At 47.0% G+C, this 12,125-nt stretch overlaps 1 protein-coding gene across 1 annotated transcript; it reads left to right on the forward strand.

Annotated features, from left to right (window-relative positions):
• Window positions 1-584: 584 nt before the first annotated feature.
• LOC111256491 lies at window positions 585-2,857 on the forward strand. The gene is made up of 2 exons (XM_022824707.1): window positions 585-2,571; window positions 2,676-2,857. The coding sequence occupies exons 1-2, from the start codon at window positions 1,708-1,710 to the stop codon at window positions 2,850-2,852; spliced, it is 1,041 nt and encodes a 346-aa protein (XP_022680442.1). The 5' UTR covers window positions 585-1,707; the 3' UTR covers window positions 2,853-2,857.
• Window positions 2,858-12,125: the final 9,268 nt, after the last annotated feature.

The raw sequence follows: 12,125 nt of genomic DNA on the forward strand, positions 1-12,125 counted from the left end.
ATCGTGCTGCCGTTCTAGTTGGCCCCTGTCTTCGTCATGGTTTCTCCCGCCGCGGGGGCGGTTATCTTTGTTGTGTTGTTGATGGTCATTGTTGATGGTGTTGCTGATTGGAGGATTGGGCGGCTGAATGGCCGGTGGGTTGACAGGTTGAGCAGCCGGCAGGTTTGCGGCTTGCTCGGCCTGGGGTTGGCGGGTGGAATAGTGTTTTGGTCTACTTATTCTTCGTTGATTGGGGGCAGGCGGCCACCCCTGCATTCACCTCAGCGACGGTCGGATCTGCTGTACCCGGATAGACTGCGGGAATGCGTGGAAGATGAGGACCGTGAGTGTGTGTGTCGCTCGTTAGATCATGCCTCCAGCTAGACAGTGGCAGCCTGAAGTCACGCTTTAGCTCGTTAGACCTGATCCGAATCTGGAAGGTTGTCCAGCTCTGTCGGTGTTTTAGATCGGCAACTTGCCTAGGGAGTACCCAAGGTGGTCTTTTGTGCGGTGGGTGTCGTCGAGAATTAAGGAGTCAATGGTGACGCAAGGAACATGATTTAGATAGGTTCAGGCTGCTAGATTGCATAATACTCTACGTCCAGTGTGTTGATTGTATTGAACTTGTGTTGAGTTGTTCTCCATTTTCTGGAGGGGGTCTCTGCCCGCCCTTATATTGTCGGGGGAGCAGGGTTACAGGGCGGATTGTGTATGAGTCCTAGTCGAGTACGTTATAGAGTCCTACTTACTCTAACTCGGTAGAGTAGTTTCCTTTTAACCTGACTAGTCTTCGGGGAGTCTATGAAGCCTACGTGCCCTGCAAACTAGTCTTCATGTCCGAGTAAGTTTCAGGTACGTTCCCATGAGTGGGTCCATACAAGTCTTCTGGTGGGCTCGGGGGTGCCTAGCCGACAAGCCCCTGAGTACTTTGTAGTCGAGAGGAATAGTTCTGAGTACTTGAAGATGTCGCTTGAGTTCCTCCTGGTGCTCCTTGAGTACTTCTCAATGCAGCCAACCTTCGAGTACTAGAACTGTCGCGTGACTGGATGGTACGCTTAGCAGTCCCTGATGTTTGCTTCGAGTAGTCTTTGTCTTGAAACATTTTGTATATGGTAGTGCGATGATAATCGCACTCCATATGGAGTAGCCCCCGAGCCTTAGGTTGAATAAAAGAATCAGGCTGAGGGTCAAACTTGTAATTTTCGCTTCGACTTATCTCAGTCTTCAGAAAAACAAAATTTTATCCAACGGTACGGTATACGCAGTCCCCGAGCACTTGGACGACTACTTGTAGTCAGTGAAGGGATCAATCTCTTTGTCAGAGTAGCCATTGGGCATTATGGTGGTAAATCTGAGTCGTATATGACCGTTGCTTGATTAACGGGTGGAATCCGGAAGTTTTGCGGATATAATTGGGGGCCCAACGCTAATTGCTGGCATGCCTGTTGTAGCAGATCTTGCAATTTGCGGCCTTTCTCCAACCCTAGTGCCGCTGCTCCTATTTGTGCCGCCGCTACCATTGTTGCCCCGCCCGATCTTTAGGAGAGAAATTGCTGCGGCCTTTTTCTCCCCCTTTTTTCCTCAAGATTTGATGCGTATTAAGAAGATGGGCAAGAAACCTGAGAAGATCTAGGGGGAGGCCGCGACCACCAGCATGTTGAGATCCCGATCCAAGAAGGGCAATGACTCGAGTTGCTGGCACCCAAGTGTGGCCCGACGAACCAGACTATGCCGTCGCCTCATGGGATCACTTGGCAGCATTCTGTGATGAAGGAGCCGACGGTTCAAGCCTTAGTTGATGCAAATCTTCTTCAACCAAGGGTCGAGCTTGAGTGCAGGCCCGCATATGGGAATGCATGGCAATTCAAAGAGCACCCCAAGGAGACGGTGATGCTGGCTCATTTTGTTGAAAGAGGCCTGGCGGTGCCTACCTCTAACTTCTTCAAAGGTATTCTTGAGTACTATAATCTTCAACTAGTCCCTTTGAATCCAAATGGTGTGTTGCATATGGCTATCTTTGTACACTTGTGTGAAGTGTACTTGGGTGTTTTGCCTAGTCTCGACTTGTTTAAGAAATTGTTTCGGTGTAAACCACAGCCTAATGCAAATAGGACAGAAGTCTTCAACGGGGCTGGGTTTCAGTTGAGGAACTCAAGTGCGTATCTCGAGTATGATCTGCTTGATTCCCATGGTGATTGGAAGAAGAGGTGGTTTTATATTGGCAACCATGATCCTGTCTTGCCAATAATCACCAGCCATGCTCCAAAATATGCGGACAACTGGGTGACTGAGCCTGAGGATACCCCTGAGATCACCAATTTGTTGGCGCAGATTACCGACTTAAGAACTTCGGGGTTAACTGGGATCAATGTGGCCGCCAGTTTCCTTAAGCGCAGAGTTCAGCCCCTACAGCAGCGTGCTCACTCGGGCTTCAAGTATACGAGTTTTGATGACCCGTCACGTATGTCCTCTGAAGACGTATCCGATGACGACGTGGAGGCGTTGTTGGGTAAGTTATTCAGGAACTATCAAGGAGTGCTAGTACTCCCGGGACTCCTTCGGCAGTTTGACAGTTGGTATGGACCAACAGAGGTATTTTTGCTTCTCTTTGTTCATTTTGAGTAGTCGAAGATGTAGTTGGTTGACTCTGTTTGACTAGTACTTTCCCAATAACAATGTTGTCTTGTGGTTTGTAGTCCCGGGTGTTGCTTGGTTTCTTGCCCATGCCTTCCAAGGGTAAGGAGGTAGCTGAGGGTAATACTGAAGATGCGCCTTCTGCTCCTCCAGCTAAGAGACGCCAAGTAGTACAGAGGTGTTGGAGGTATGCCCTAGAGGCAATCATAGAGATGATGATATTCCATTTGTATCCATGATTTGTATATTGTGTTCATTGAATATCCATTAAAGGCTACTTGAATTGATTTGCAATTATGTGAATTGTATGTGAAACTCTTTACTTGTATGGTTATTCTAAAGTTGTCCCTAGTCGGAGTTCATGTGAGGACACACATGAATATTAGACTAGCACATGTATTAGTTGATGACTATGTTTCACAAGTCATGGACATGGAGATGTTGAACTAATAATGTGGACACATGTGGAGACATGTGTTAGGACTGACCCAACACGAGAAGTAGTTCTCTCTTTAAACAACATATACGCTTTATCCTTAGACCTGAGTTTATCGCATGTATTCTAGATGTGGATTGACCTACTTAGGGGCTATCAAACGCTACGCCGTAACAGGGTAGTTATAAAGGTAGCTTTCGGGTTTGTCAAGAAGCATGCTATGAGACATGGTCAATCAAGATGGAATTTGCCCCTCTCTGATTGAGAGTGATATCTCTGGGCCCCTCGAGTGATCGGATCAGAAAATGCATGGCCATGCTACGTACGGTTAAGAGTTAACCTACAAAGGGATTCCGAATCACAGGATCGAGAAAGAGCGGTCGGCTTGAAGCTAGACCAAATATCGTGAGGCAAAGGGAATAGCATGTATATTATGTTGTGATGGTTCGTCTGATATGATCTTCGTATGCGTATAGGAGTTGGCACGTCTTGCTAGAGGCCGCTACCGACTATTGGGCCGAGTAGGAGTACTCGGGCCATGTCTATACGTATCCGAACCCATAGGGTCACACACTTAAGGGGCTGGAAGCCCAATTCGGATCTGATCCGAGTTGGATTAGGTTTAGGAGTACTAATGGGCCTCGGATCCAGAGGCCCATCAGGAACCCCTATAAATAGAGGGGTGGGGGCGCCCTAGGGTTTCACACCTTTTGGCTGAACACACTTGCCGCGCCTCCCACGCCCTCGCCTGTTGCAACTCGCGGATCTAGCAATCCGGCTTGCGACGCTTCCTCCCTGCACGTGTGGATACCTTGGAGGTGTTGCGCCTGCAGCACTTGGACGAGCCATCGACGAGCCGCTGACGAGCCACGACGAGCCGACGACGAGCCGCGGCACCGGAGGCGATCTTGCTGTGCACGTGGACGAGCTGCTGAGGAGCTGCTGGACGTTGATCGACTACGTACGACTACGTGATCGTCTTCACTGCATCGACGCAAATCTACATCTTCCGCACCAGTAGTGCGTCGAGTGGTAATCCCGTGATCCTTATACGGCAGTTCTTCCTGGTTATACGCGGTAGAAAATTTTGATTTGCGCTAGCGTAGCCTACCTCGTATCCCAACAGTGGTATCAGAGCCTTAGCTGCTTAGTTTTGGATTTGGGATGTGTGCATATGGAGATATGCGAGTTCTCTGTTTGATCTATGTCCTGATTTCGTGCCCTTGCTGCAATGGTAGTGTAACGACATACTCCTACCGGTCGGTTTCCGCCATCGGAGTTAAGTGATACACGTAAATCCAGTTGCAGTGAGGGAAGATCAATATGATTGGTCAAATCGAGATCCAGGGTCATACGCCAGGCGCATTAGATGTGCAATAGTAGATGTGATCTACTGCCGGGGTCGGGATTTTGCCGTATGCGCATGCTTCGGTAAATCAGCCGTAACTTTTCGGTACGATCTCGGATCGGGGCGATTTCTATATGAAAATTGATCTACAGAAAAAGTTACACATGAAATTCAACCGCTTCGCCATTTTCAGCGACATTAGATTTGCCAAATTCGGCTTGGAAGATGGAGTTTCGGGCTTCCCAAGTTTGGAACGTTAGGACGCCTAACTCTCTTTTGCAGGATGTATGTATCTTGTGATCAGTATGGCCCCTTGTGTATGTGATGCATGTGTGTAACTCATTCGTGACCTGCGTGTCGCGCGTACGGCAACACGGCAGGAGCCATATGTGTTGTCACTTTATTGTAATTAATGGTCTGCGTACCAATCTGTGATGATCCAAGCAACTATGTAATCTTCATTACTAGATTCTTTACTAGCTATTAGGCGTAATAGCATGCTCTAGTTCTTGGAGGACTCATCACCAGAAGGATGGCGCACATGGAACATGGAGATGGAGATCACCATGGTGAACAGCTTCTATGGAGATGGAGATCACCATATGAAAACGGGCCATACTGTGTCACAACTGTGTGAATGCTATTCTGATTTATGTTTTACTTTCTGCATGCTGTGATGTTAGAAGTAGAACGATCCCTTACAAAGTTTAAGTTAGTATGCCCTCCCAACTAAAACTTGCACCGTCCCATGTCTTGTACAATTAGTGGTGGGTCTATGAAATTAGGGTGCCACTAGTTTTCCTTGACTAGACGGGTTTGTGTCGGACACTTGCACGCATAAGGGTTGGTTTGCTTAACAAGGTCATCTTAACGGTTAAGGACCTTGGGGCATAAAGGTTGGGCGCCGAGACATGGAGATGTCACCCAACAACAGGAGTCATATGTGATATGATTAGCAAAAGTTGCTTACCGATCTACCTCGTTTGCTAGCGGTGATGCTAAAGCTCACTAGTAGACTTGTTAGTTGTGGATCCTGAATCACTAAGTTTCAATAGAGGGATATTGATTTTAGTGGGAGTAGATTCTGTTAAAATAGTTTAATGTAATTTGCTCTATCATGGATACGTTTGTCTTAGTGTATTTTGCATTACTCTTGTTGTAGATTAAATGGCACCTAGCAACACCACCACATCGTTTGCTTTGCGTTCGGTCCTTGAGAAGGACAAGTTGAATGGAACAAACTACTCGGATTGGATCCGCAACCTGAGAATTGTTCTCAGGGCTGAGAAAAAGGAAGATGTTCTAGACAACCCACTACCAGAAGAACCTGCTGAGGATGCACCCGCTGCTGCTAAGAATGCTTACAAGAAAGCATGTGATGCTAACCTTGAAGTAAGCTGCCTTATGCTTGCTTGCATGGAACCCGAGCTGCAGATGCAGTTCGAAACAAACCATGAGGCGCACGATATGATCGTGGCGCTTAGAGATATGTTCCAAACACAGGCCAGGACTGAAAGGTTCAATGTGTCTAAGGCCTTTGTTGAGAGCAAGCTAGCAGAAGGCGCAGCAGTAGGACCACACGTAATCAAGATGGTTGGTTACACTCAACGGTTGGAGAAGCTAGGCTTCCCACTGGGCCAAGAGTTGGCCACTGATTTCATTCTTTCATCTCTTCCGGCTAGCTATGGGAACTTCATCTCGAACTACCATATGCATGGGACGGAGAAGGGTCTGAATGAGCTGTGTGGTATGCTCAAGACAGCAGAGGCTGACATAAAGAAAAGCGCTAGTACCAGCCATGTGATGGCGATACAGAACAAGCCCAGCTTTAAGAAGAAGGGCAATTCTTGGAAGAAGAAGGGCAAGGCTGGAACGTCCAAGCCAAACCCACCGCCCAAGGTTAAAGCTGGACCTGGACCTGCTCCAGATAAAGAGTGCTTTTACTGTCATGAACTTGGTCACTGGAAGAGAAACTGCAAGCAGTACCTAGCTTCCTTGAAGAACGGCGGAAGTAAGAGTACTTCTACCTCAGGTACGCTTGTTGTTTATGTTATAGACAACATATTTCTCGCTGATACAGTTATTAATTCTTGGGTATTTGATACCAGATCGGTTGCTCATATTTGCAATTCGATGCAGGGAATGATAAGAAGTAGAAGCGTGGAAAGAGGAGAAGTTGATTTCCGCGTGGGCAATAATGCAAGAGTTGCTGCTTTGACCGTCGGGACGATGCAACTCCACCTCCCGTCAGGATTTATTATGGAGTTGAATAATTGTTATTTTGTTCCTAGTTTAAGTCGAAACATTTTATCTCCTTCATGTTTGATGAAGGATGGTTATTCATTTGCGAGTGAAAACAATGGTTGTGTGATCTCTAAGAATAATATGTTTATGGCTTTTGCACCCATTGTGAATGGATTGTTTGTTTTAAATCTTGATGGTTCACCTGTCTGTAATGTAAGTGCTAAAAGGCCTCGGCCTAATGATTTGAGTCCTACCTACTTGTGGCATTGTCGTTTGGGTCATATAAGTGATAAGCGCATGAAGAAGCTCCATTCTGATGGACTTCTAACTTCGTTTGATTTTGAATCATACGAGACATGCGAGGCTTGCTTGCTAGGCAAGATGACCAAGACGCCTTTCACAGGATTTCCTGAGAGAGCAGTAGACTTGTTGGAACTCGTACATAGTGATGTATGCGGACCAATGAGCACGACGGCTAGAGGAGGATTCCAATACTTCATAACTTTCACTGATGATTTTAGTAGATACGGCTATGTCTACTTGATGAGGCACAAGTCTGAGACCTTTGAAAAGTTCAAGGAATTTCAGAATGAAGTTGAAAATCAGCGTGGCAAGAAAATTAAGGCCTTACGATCTGATCGTGGAGGCGAGTATTTGAGCCACGAGTTTAGCAATCATCTAAAGAGTTGCGGAATTGTTCCACAACTTACGCCGCCTGGAACACCTCAGAGAAACGGTGTGTCCGAGCGACGTAATCGAACTTTGTTAGACATGGTTCGATCAATGATGAGCCAGCCGGACCTACCGTTGTCATTTTGGGGATACGCTCTAGAAACAGCAGCTTTCACACTTAATAGGGTACCATCTAAATCTGTAGTTAAGACACCATATGAGATATGGACTGGAAACGTTCCTAGTTTGTCTTTTCTAAGGATTTGGGGATGTGAAGTGTTTATCAAGCGACTTCAGTCGGGCAAGATCACACCCAAGTCGGATAAGTGCATTTTCGTGGGATATCCAAAGGAAACTTTGGGATATTATTTCTACAACCGATCAGAAGGCAAAGTGTTTGTCGCTCGAAACGGGGTTTTCCTAGAGAAAGAGTTTCTCAAAGGAGAAAAGAGTGGAAAGACAGTGCATCTTGAAGAAGTTCAAGATGAGCCGATCGGGCAAGAATCAATGAGTGATGCTAACGTAGCAGAACAAGTTGAGATACCCATGGCAAGAGAAGCACCACCACAACCACGAAGGTCAGCAAGGCTCCGTGAAATGCGGGAAATATTATTGTTGGACAATGATGAGCCTGCGACATATGCAGAAGCAATGATGGACCCAGACTCCGAAAAATGGCAGAGTGCCATGCAATCCGAAATAGAGTCCATGGGAGACAATCAAGTTTGGAACTTGGTTGACCTGCTTGATGGTGTTAAAGCCATAGAGTGCAAGTGGATCTATAAGAAGAAAAAGGACATGGATGGAAATGTTCACATCTACAAAGCACGACTTGTCGCAAAAGGTTTTCGACAAGTTCAAGGAGTTGACTACGACGAGACCTTCTCGCCCGTAGTGATGCTTAAGTCCATTCGGATTATTCTAGCTATAGCTGCATATTTCGATTATGAGATATGGCAGATGGATGTCAAGACAGCTTTCCTGAATGGAAACCTAGCTGAGGACGTGTATATGATACAGCCCGAGGGTTTTGTCGATCCGAAAAATGCTGGAAAGGTATGCAAGCTTCAGAGATCCATTTATGGATTGAAGCAAGCATCTAGGAGTTGGAACATTCGTTTTGATGAAGTGGTCAAAGGGTTTGACTTCACCAAGAACGAAGAAGAGTCTTGTGTTTACAAGAAGGTTAGTGGGAGCTCTGTAGTATTTCTAATCTTATATGTGGATGACATATTACTGATTGGAAATAACATTCCTATGCTTGAGTCCGTAAAGACTTCACTGAAAAATAGTTTTTCGATGAAGGACTTAGGGGAAGCGGCATATATTCTGGGCATTAAGATCTATAGAGATAGATCGAGAAGGCTTATAGGTTTGAGCTAAGATACTTATATTGACAAAGTGTTGAAGCGGTTCAGCATGGAAGAGGCAAAGAAAGGGTTCTTGCCTATGTCACATGGCATACATCTCAGCAAGACTCAGTGTCCTTCGACTGCTGATGAGCGGGATCGCATGAGTAGAGTGCCATATGCCTCGGCTATTGGATCTATCATGTATGCAATGATAAGTACTCGCCCAGATGTTTCATATGTGCTAAGTATGACAAGCAGACACCAATCTGATCCAGGTGAGAGTCACTGGACAGCGGTGAAAAACATTCTTAAGTACTTGAGAAGGACTAAAGATATGTTCCTCGTCTATGGAGGTCAGGAGGAGCTCGTTGTAACAGGTTACACCGATGCTAGTTTCCAAACCGACAGAGATGATTCAAAGTCACAATCAGGATTTGTGTTCACGCTAAATGGTGGTGCTGTTAGTTGGAAGAGTTCCAAGCAGGAGACGGTGGCCGATTCTACGACAGAAGCCGAGTACATCGCGGCTTCGGAAGCCGCGAAGGAAGGTGTTTGGATAAGGAATTTCCTCATTGGGCTTGGTGTGTTCCCGAATGCGTCCAGCCCATTGAATCTCTACTGTGATAATAATGGGGCAATTGCGCAAGCAAAGGAGCCAAGGAACCACCAGAAGAACAAACACGTAATGCGGCGATTTCATCTCATTCGAGACTTCGTTAACCGGGGTGAGATCAAGATATGCAAAATACACACGGATCTGAACATTTCTGATCCGTTGACAAAACCACTCCCGCAGGCTAAGCATGATGCGCATGTAAGAGCTATGGGTATTAGGTACCTTCTAGATTGACTCTAGTGCAAGTGGGAGACTGTTGGAGGTATGCCCTAGAGGCAATCATAGAGATGATGATATTCCATTTGTATCCATGATTTGTATATTGTGTTCATTGAATATCCATTAAAGGCTACTTGAATTGATTTGCAATTATGTGAATTGTATGTGAAACTCTTTACTTGTATGGTTATTCTAAAGTTGTCCCTAGTCGGAGTTCATGTGAGGACACACATGAATATTAGACTAGCACATGTATTAGTTGATGACTATGTTTCACAAGTCATGGACATGGAGATGTTGAACTAATAATGTGGACACATGTGGAGACATGTGTTAGGACTGACCCAACACGAGAAGTAGTTCTCTCTTTAAACAACATATACGCTTTATCCTTAGACCTGAGTTTGTCGCATGTATTCTAGATGTGGATTGACCTACTTAGGGGCTATCAAACGCTACGCCGTAACAGGGTAGTTATAAAGGTAGCTTTCGGGTTTGTCAAGAAGCATGCTATGAGACATGGTCAATCAAGATGGAATTTGCCCCTCTCTGATTGAGAGTGATATCTCTGGGCCCCTCGAGTGATCGGATCAGAAAATGCATGGCCATGCTACGTACGGTTAAGAGTTAACCTACAAAGGGATTCCGAATCACAGGATCGAGAAAGAGCGGTCGGCTTGAAGCTAGACCAAATATCGTGAGGCAAAGGGAATAGCATGTATATTATGTTGTGATGGTTCGTCTGATATGATCTTCGTATGCGTATAGGAGTTGGCACGTCTTGCTAGAGGCCGCTACCGACTATTGGGCCGAGTAGGAGTACTCGGGCCATGTCTATACGTATCCGAACCCATAGGGTCACACACTTAAGGGGCTGGAAGCCCAATTCGGATCTGATCCGAGTTGGATTAGGTTTAGGAGTACTAATGGGCCTCGGATCCAGAGGCCCATCAGGAACCCCTATAAATAGAGGGGTGGGGGCGCCCTAGGGTTTCACACCTTTTGGCTGAACACACTTGCCGCGCCTCCCACGCCCTCGCCTGTTGCAACTCGCGGATCTAGCAATCCGGCTTGCGACGCTTCCTCCCTGCACGTGTGGATACCTTGGAGGTGTTGCGCCTGCAGCACTTGGACGAGCCGCCGACGAGCCGACGACGAGCCGCGGCACCGGAGGCGATCTTGCTGTGCACGTGGACGAGCTGCTGAGGAGCTGCACGAGCTGCTGAGGAGCTGCTGGACGTTGATCGACTACGTACGACTACGTGATCGTCTTCACTGCATCGACGCAAATCTACATCTTCCGCACCAGTAGTGCGTCGAGTGGTAATCCCGTGATCCTTATACGGCAGTTCTTCCTGGTTATACGCGGTAGAAAATTTTGATTTGCGCTAGCGTAGCCTACCTCGTATCCCAACAAGAGGAAACCTGCTACTCAGCATGCTGCGACTTCTTCGGGTTTGACCCCTGAGGGGTCGCAGGGTACCAAGGTGCATAGTCGCGCGTTGCATTTATTTGAGTAATTTTGTTGTTTCTTGTTGACTTACTCGTATTACTTGTAGAATACTAATGATATTAGTGTGTGTGTTGAAAAGGCTGCCGACTTGACCTTTGGTGATGACGAGGCTACTTCTGCTGAAGTAGTCGCGATTGTCAGAGACGCAGCTGCAAGTGTTGCGGCTGTTGAAGAGCTGCCCGTGGAGGAGGCACCGTTAAACTCGGGGTTAGGAGCCCCCAAGCAGGTAGCCTCTGAGCCGATAGACCCCAAGCTGGGAGCCCCCGGGCATGCTACTAACCCATCGGGTGGTGAGGCCACGACTTCTGAGCTGGAAGATGCTGTGAAGACACCGGGAGTGGCTTCTGACGCCTTGTTGTCTGAGGATATTACTGATGGTGAGTACGCGATCTATTCAGGTAGTCGTGCGTACGTAGTCTCAACCTTGGTTCTTTCAGGACTTGGCGAAAGAGTGAAGAAACTTCCTCCCGTGGCCCCTGTGGTGCCGAGTATCCAACCGGTGGTAGTCGAAAAGAGGCGTGTTCATCTGCCACCGCGATCAGCCCGGTAAGGATTTGTGTAATCTTTCCTTTTGATATTTTTTGTACTTTGTAGCCCGATGATAATCTCGTGACTTGATCGGTCCAGGGATGCTGAAGACATTATTCCCGTCGAGATGGGGGCGGAGGCTGGTCCGTCGACTATCCTCTCTGGGCCCATAGTCGACTTGACTATGGAGGATGCACCTAAGATCGATGACGCAGGTCGTTTAGGTGCTACTATATCCATGCTGCAAGAGGTCATCCGCTCGGTGGAGGGCCCAACAGTCCCCGAGAGTTTTGGAGGTGTGGTGCCTACAATGGCTGAAGTTGCGTCCATTGTGAGCGTGACTGGTGCTAGTGCCTTGGTGCTGGTTGTTGCAACAGAAGTAGGCGAAGTCGGCGCAACAGGTATGTTATTGGAGTGGAGACGCTTTTGAAGGGGAACTCCCTTGTATCCAGTAGTTAATCATGATTTTTCTTGTTAGGGTCTGTTGTGGGTAAAGAGCCCGGAGCTTGAAGTCGGAGATCAAGAGAGCTATCCAAAGCTTTCAGGTGCACATAACCCATTTTCTTTGACTAATTGTATTTTGA

Source organism: Setaria italica, chromosome II, assembly GCF_000263155.2.
Source record: "Setaria italica strain Yugu1 chromosome II, Setaria_italica_v2.0, whole genome shotgun sequence".
NCBI classification, from domain to species: domain Eukaryota; kingdom Viridiplantae; phylum Streptophyta; class Magnoliopsida; order Poales; family Poaceae; genus Setaria; species Setaria italica.

Excerpts from the sequence above, each read along its gene's own strand:
- LOC111256491 (XM_022824707.1), top strand. The coding sequence starts at position 1,708 with ATGCCGTCGCCTCATGGGATCACTTGGCAGCATTCTGTGATGAAGGAG. Across the intron at positions 2,572-2,675 it reads GTTGGTATGGACCAACAGAG|TCCCGGGTGTTGCTTGGTTT; the intron begins GTATTTTTGCTT and ends TGTGGTTTGTAG.